This window comes from Coptis chinensis, chromosome 4, assembly GCF_015680905.1.
Source record: "Coptis chinensis isolate HL-2020 chromosome 4, ASM1568090v1, whole genome shotgun sequence".
NCBI lineage: Eukaryota > Viridiplantae > Streptophyta > Magnoliopsida > Ranunculales > Ranunculaceae > Coptis > Coptis chinensis.
The window spans coordinates 28,519,145-28,525,701 of NC_141459.1; the positions used below are offsets into that span (position 1 = coordinate 28,519,145).

At 35.1% G+C, this 6,557-nt stretch overlaps 2 protein-coding genes across 2 annotated transcripts; one reads left to right on the forward strand and one right to left on the reverse strand.

Moving 5' to 3' along the window:
* Positions 1-210: 210 nt before the first annotated feature.
* LOC147503037 (proteasome subunit beta type-5-like) lies at positions 211-3,478 on the forward strand. The gene is made up of 8 exons (XM_086607854.1): positions 211-483; positions 1,246-1,372; positions 1,518-1,647; positions 2,252-2,358; positions 2,428-2,562; positions 2,643-2,746; positions 2,838-2,938; positions 3,061-3,478. The coding sequence occupies exons 2-8, from the start codon at positions 1,256-1,258 to the stop codon at positions 3,186-3,188; spliced, it is 822 nt and encodes a 273-aa protein (XP_086463980.1). The 5' UTR covers positions 211-483; positions 1,246-1,255; the 3' UTR covers positions 3,189-3,478.
* Positions 3,479-4,276: 798 nt separating this feature from the next.
* On the reverse strand, positions 4,277-6,181 carry LOC147503038 (glyoxylase I 4-like). The gene is made up of 4 exons (XM_086607855.1): positions 5,951-6,181; positions 5,748-5,859; positions 5,414-5,633; positions 4,277-4,635 (listed from the first exon to the last, which is right to left on the reverse strand). The coding sequence occupies exons 1-4, from the start codon at positions 6,118-6,120 to the stop codon at positions 4,532-4,534; spliced, it is 606 nt and encodes a 201-aa protein (XP_086463981.1). The 5' UTR covers positions 6,121-6,181; the 3' UTR covers positions 4,277-4,531.
* Between the last annotated feature and the right edge of the window lie 376 nt (positions 6,182-6,557).

The following is a 6,557-nucleotide window of genomic DNA, read 5'->3' on the forward strand; positions in this document are numbered from 1 at the left end:
CCGTCCTACCACTTTATATAAATTGCATGGTGTGGGTTTATGGGGCTGCTCCTGTGAAGGATCAACTTTAAAGTTTGACTGTCTTGTAATATTAATAGCCAAATTTTTAAGTACAACTTGAATTAAGAAAACAATTGTGAGGGGTATAGAGTTATTGTTTCTAGATATTGATGGGAATTTGTCATCCCATCCCATCCCATCCAATGGGGGTATAGAGTAAGTTTGTAGCATACAAGGGGCTCTGCTCATGCCCCCACTGCCATGCAATAGTAAAAAGATTTCGAGATTGATTTTGTTTGTTGGAAGTTTGATTATTAGGTGGGTTTTTTGGCAATATTAAATATCAAAAGTCAACGTCCTAAGACCCGTCAAAGCCCACGTCTCTTGTACAACAAAAAGGCCCAGTCCCTTTTCTTGTCAAACAAGCCCGGCTTCTTGCAAAAATGAGCTCAGATCGATTTTTAATTACGTCTGAAAAATCAGGTACGTTTCTTCTTCTTCTTCTTAGGTGCATCCACTTATTTTCATGATATTAGGTGAGCCTAGCATCTAGGAAGCCATTCACTGCATGGTTGGAAAATTATAAAATTGAGGGAATCACTCTTTTTTTTTTATAGTTTAGTATATTTCCATTCTTGCATCCAAATGGTTTTACCTTTTTAGTCTGTTAGGGAATAATTTCCATTGCAGTTTTGCACCCTTGTGAGTTATTGGTGTTTAGAAAAGTATTCAATAATTATCTCTTGTACTGGTCTTTCTATACTGGTGACATTTGCCATCACTTGGAACCTTAAGTACAAATATGATCACTTTGCTCAGTCCTAGTATTGAGCATTGACGTGCACTTTATTTTTGTTATCCTGTCCAGTACTCACGGGAAACAGTCAAACAGATGTTTATTGTGGGATAACATAGGCAATCAATATAATTGTCATTAGTGTTCAAAGTATTGGAGTTAGTAGGCATAAAGTATAGCGATTGGCTGTTGATTTTTGTTTTTGGATAAAGATGAGGAAACCAATGTTAATTTTCAGTTCTTATTGAACAATTGATGGTATAAGTATAAAAAATTAGGAGTTGCCTGACAATCTAACCTTTCGTGAACTGTTTAAAGAAAAATATATTTGGAGTTAAAAAATTATATTAAAATTTGGAATCCTTTTCTCGATGACAATGAAACTACCAATGTGAATGGAACACGAACTTAATTTTTGATTGATCTTATTTTGTTTATTTTCCGTATAGGTTAATCAACATGAAGCTTGATACTAGTGGCCTTGAATCATCTTCTTCCATGCCATATGGAGGAACCGATGAACTTGGTGCTGAATTTTCAACAGCCCCATCATTCGAGCTCCCTTGTAGTACAAATGTGAGTTCTGCACCTCTGTGCCTTATCTACAAATATTCCGTTTATCTAGAAATGATCAAAGTTCTGTGTGGGCATGTGTGCATCCTCTGCAAAAATAAAATAAGACTGACAAGAGGTGAATTATATTTGTTTTTCTTTTCTTCAGTTTGATGGCTTCCAGAAAGAAGCGAAACAGATGGTGAAGCCAGCAAAAGGTACAACAACCCTCGCTTTCATCTTTAAAGAAGGGGTCATGGTTGCGGCTGACTCGAGGGCTAGCATGGGAGGATATATTTGTAGGTTTTCGTTTCATTTATATCAGCTTTGTCAATTTCTTTGTTTCCCTTTGCTCTGTTAGAAATAACTTCATTAGTAAAGGTAGTCTAACATGAGGTCATCTAAGGAAAAACTATGACATTTGATTCAATCCAAGGAAAAACTACTTGCCCATCTGACCATGAGGTCATCTAATATAAAACCTTTCCAATAGATTGGTGAAACACTCATGAAAAATAGTTGCCTAAATATTATACGTAACATCCTCAACGTAGAGAATTTACCTTCAAAGATAATATCAGTCCAGCGATAGATTGCAACATATTGCATGAAAAGTTTAGTAATCTCCAGAAGCTAAGTTTTTAGCAAACCTCCCACAAACACCCTTTGCCAATTAAAGGATGAGAAGAAAAAGAAGATCTAAAGCTCTCCGGCTAAATAACAATCCTGAAACAGTGTTGGAGGGTCTCATCTTTTACTTTTAGACTTTTGTTGAAAGCAGCCTTATAGTTTCAGCTTTCAAACATACACAGTCTTGAGAATGTTCTTATTGTTTTTACTGTTAGTTGTTTGTTCTAGTTTTATGACAAGTTTCATCAACCTGTTACTTTCCTATGGTTGCAGCATCACAGTCTGTTAAGAAAATCATTGAAATCAATCCTTACATGCTTGGCACAATGGCTGGAGGAGCTGCAGATTGCCAGTTTTGGCATAGAAATTTGGGAATCAAGGTAATTCAGAACCAACTTTTACTCGTATTTCTCTTTTTCTCTGTTTTTATGTATTCGTTCTGTTTTCAGTGCCGCTTGCATGAGCTAGCAAACAAGAGAAGAATTTCAGTTACTGGGGCATCAAAGCTGCTAGCCAACATTCTATACTCATATCGTGGAATGGGTCTATCTGTTGGTACTATGATTGCTGGATGGGATGAAACGGTAATTTTTTTTCACTATTAAAGTATCTCCATCTGTTGAATTCAGCCAACTTATATCCTTGTTGTGTCTGTGAGTTTTAGGGTCCTGGATTATATTATGTAGACAGCGAAGGAGGGAGACTGAAAGGAACAAGATTCTCTGTTGGATCCGGTTCGCCATATGCTTATGGTGTCTTGGATAATGGGTACCTTTTTTTTTGGCCTGTTGCCTATTCGCTTATCATAAGTTGACATCTACTCCATCATATTTTTACATGTATTTTAATTTTTTATCAGGTACCAGTATGACATGTCCATTGATAAAGCTGCTGAACTTGCTCGCCGATCCATTTACCATGCAACTTTCCGGGATGGAGCCAGCGGTGGAGTTGCTAGCGGTACTTTCCCTTTCAATATCTCTTTCTCATCTTTTCAGCCTTTGAATTGAAGATTCATAGTTTTTGTCAAAAAAGAGGCAAAAGTTGGCCACTACTTGATATTGTTTTTTTTTCTTTATCAGTCTATTATGTTGGACCGGATGGATGGAAGAAACTATCTGGAGATGACGTTGGTGAACTGCACTACAAGTACTACCCAGTTGTCCCAAACCCAGTTGAACAGGAAATGGCTGAGGCGCCAGTGGCTTGAGTGGGAGGAACACCCAATCAGTATTACTTTAAAGTTTTAGGTTTTACCCTAGCAATGACTACTATCAGATTCTTTTCCACCTTGTATAATCAATTGCTAAATGTGTGTGGTTCCAGTCTTTGAACTTTGGATTTAGCGCGATAGATCGTTGAATCTCTCGTCCCCACATTTAGATTGGAAAAGCACTCAAACATAGGCAGTAATCCCCTTTTTGAGTCCCTTTTTTTCCTTGCTCCACTGTAGCATGTTAAATCATATTTATCATCTCAAGTGTACGGATGTTTTAGTGACATGGTTGACCCTTGACCCCACTCCCCAGTACTTTTTAATTGCTGTTTTGTAATAGCTATATATAATTATATATACACATCCTGGTAAGTTCTTCGGCGACATTCTTTAAACAAGATTTTTGTCGCAGAGTTTGTCAAAAAAATGTATTCTCTACTAGTATTGCGTACGTAAGAAGGGGCTTAGAATCCTTAGATGCACATATAATTTTCAGTCACGTCTATCTTTAGATACAAACCAGGCATCTGATGGTGATTTTGGGCTGAAACAACGGCACCGCGCAACTATATGGAACTGAAAACTATACTATGAAAAATATGTATTAAGTTCAGTAATTCAGTATCATAATTTACTGTGACAACTATTATCTCAACAATCGTGAAATATGTAAACTATTGTTTTCATCAAGTTCGCATACATTATGGCATAGCTAAAATCAAATCTTGATTCAAAGTTTGGTAAAAGTTCGATATTGATATCAATTATTTTTACTAAATTAAAATTTTCAACAATAATACTTTTAAATATTCGAACAATGTTGTTTCCTCTGGAAAAAAAAAATAAGGAGGAGGCGTGTTTTTGCCGCGGGTTTATAATTTTTCATATATTTATTTTTAAAGGGATAAAATTTTAATTTAAAATTTTGATATATTTTGGTATATAACGCTTTTATTTTTATTTTTACAATTTTATTCATGAAAAAATATCGCTACAAAATCATTTTATTTAGATACAAACCAAACATCTAATGGTGAATTTGGGCTGAATAATTCGCAATTATAAAGTCCGGAACTGAACCAATACTATGAAAAATATGTATTAAGTTCAGTAATTCAGTATCATAATTTACTGTGACAACTATTATCTCAACAATCGTGAAATATGTAAACTATTGTTTACACGAGTCGCATGCATTATGGGAGATTGGGAGAAGGCGAGAAGCACAAATTTTGAATAAACAAATTCATCAAAATTTCAAAGCTCTATACCAACTCAAACAAGAAAGAACGGTATAAATTCCAAAGAGAAATCCCAATTGACTCAAATTTCGTAATCTACATTGCTATTTTAATCATATTCTTCATGAAGTTGTCCATCATTCGGGTCTCCACGTCAGCTGCACGAAGTACCTTTGAGCTTGGAAAAGATGATTGGTTTTCTACATCAGAAGAGGTAATTAGTAATTACGTTTTCAATCCTCAATTAAAAAGTATTATTAAACTAAATACAAAAATATAAATCAGAAAAAATAATTGAATGATGATGGCATATTGGCTAATTGGCATGAGCTGGTAAACTGCTTTTTAAGTGAGAATATTTATAATAACGTTTCTTTCAAATAAGATAAGAAATGAATGCGTGAAACACCCCGTTGAGGTGTTTTATATCGGGCATTCGGGCTGCACCATGCCACTCACTTGTCATCTATTTTAAAGGATGCATGGTTCATGGTTGTACAAATGTAAAATTTGTAAGCCATCCTTCGATACTTGTGTATATCTTTTTTATTAGCATTGGTACTTGAATTTCTGTCTCAAACATCTCTAGTAGTCAATTCACTCAATTGTACCATGTGCTACAAGTTTTCAACTTAGAAACGTAATAACGTATCACTGTGTCATCCTAGAAAAAAATAAAATAAAAAATTATATGGACAACTGACTTTTTACAAGAAAATTTCATGAAAACAAGAACAATTTTGATGGAAAAATTGCAAAGAGAGGTTTGATAATTTTTATAGGAGTTCTCTTTATGGAAATTCTTGAAGTTGGTAGGATGACCATTATTTTCTTTCTATTCTTTTATGTTACGAAGATTTTCCAGTATGAACTATGAAATGGCTTTACGCCATTACCACCGAAAGAGGAGAAATCAAGCACACCATAAACAAATGATGATCTATTGCAGGGACAGACTCTGAGAGTTGTTCGACTTACTGATCTTGTTGGAATCCATGAGTGGTTGTGGTTTCTTGAGTGGACATGCAGAGAGTGGAAGGACTGGTAGGTTCTCACAGTTGCAAATTTCAATCATATAGCCATCAGGGTCATGAAAAAACAGCTGATCAACCGTAATTCCTCCTTCCTCAACTATAGCATCCACATACTTCATTCCCATCTCTCCAAGCTTTCTCTTCACCAGCTCTATGTCTGTGCACTATATCATCAAAATCATTAGCAGTACTTCAATTCATCCTAGCTATGCCAACAATATATATATATATATAGTACGTATCCATATAGCTAGCAGCTAGCATGGGAAAAACTTTACTTGGAAGGAGATATGATTATCTTTTGGATTTATCACTGATGGCTTTGGCTTAGCATCGTCCGTAATCGAGTTACGCTGCAACAAATGTATACCAATTCCGTAATTGAACAACCTGCGCGAAACAAGATTAAAATCAGTACATCATAGTAAAATTCATTTCATACATGAAATATTTTGGAACACTATATATTAATTGAACTAACCATGCCCCCTCAAACCGGAATGAAGAAGGTCTTCTGATAAGCACAAATCCAAGGACTTCTTGATAAAATTTAGCTGATTGAATCACATCTTTACATACAAAAGAGACATGGTTGAGAGATAGTAATGGTAGAGAAGGGGACACAAGCTCTTCTTCAAGAATAATGCCCATATCTGAAAGATATCTTAGTTCTGATATATTTCGAGAGTTTACAATCTGGTTTGACTAGTAATTGAGAGGCAATGTACACATATATAAAGGAGGAAGTCAGCTTCTATAATTCTTGCACTCTTTAGATTGGCCATATTTTTCAATTTTATAAACAACCCCCGTACACATGACATTTATTACTCCTGGTGCTTCATATACATCATTTGTGCTGGATCCTAGTCATGGAAATTATTGCTGCAGCCTACCAGATAACTTCACCTTTATCCAGGCCAGCATTGAGTTTTTAGTTGCATCATTTAAATTAATTAAACTCTTCAAAAAATATATTGATTGATACTTGAATTTTAAGCTAGCTACTTGGTACATACATGTTTTATTAAATATTTAAAATCTGAGTAGACTAGAAGATAAACACTTAATTTTAGATGGAACGTGGT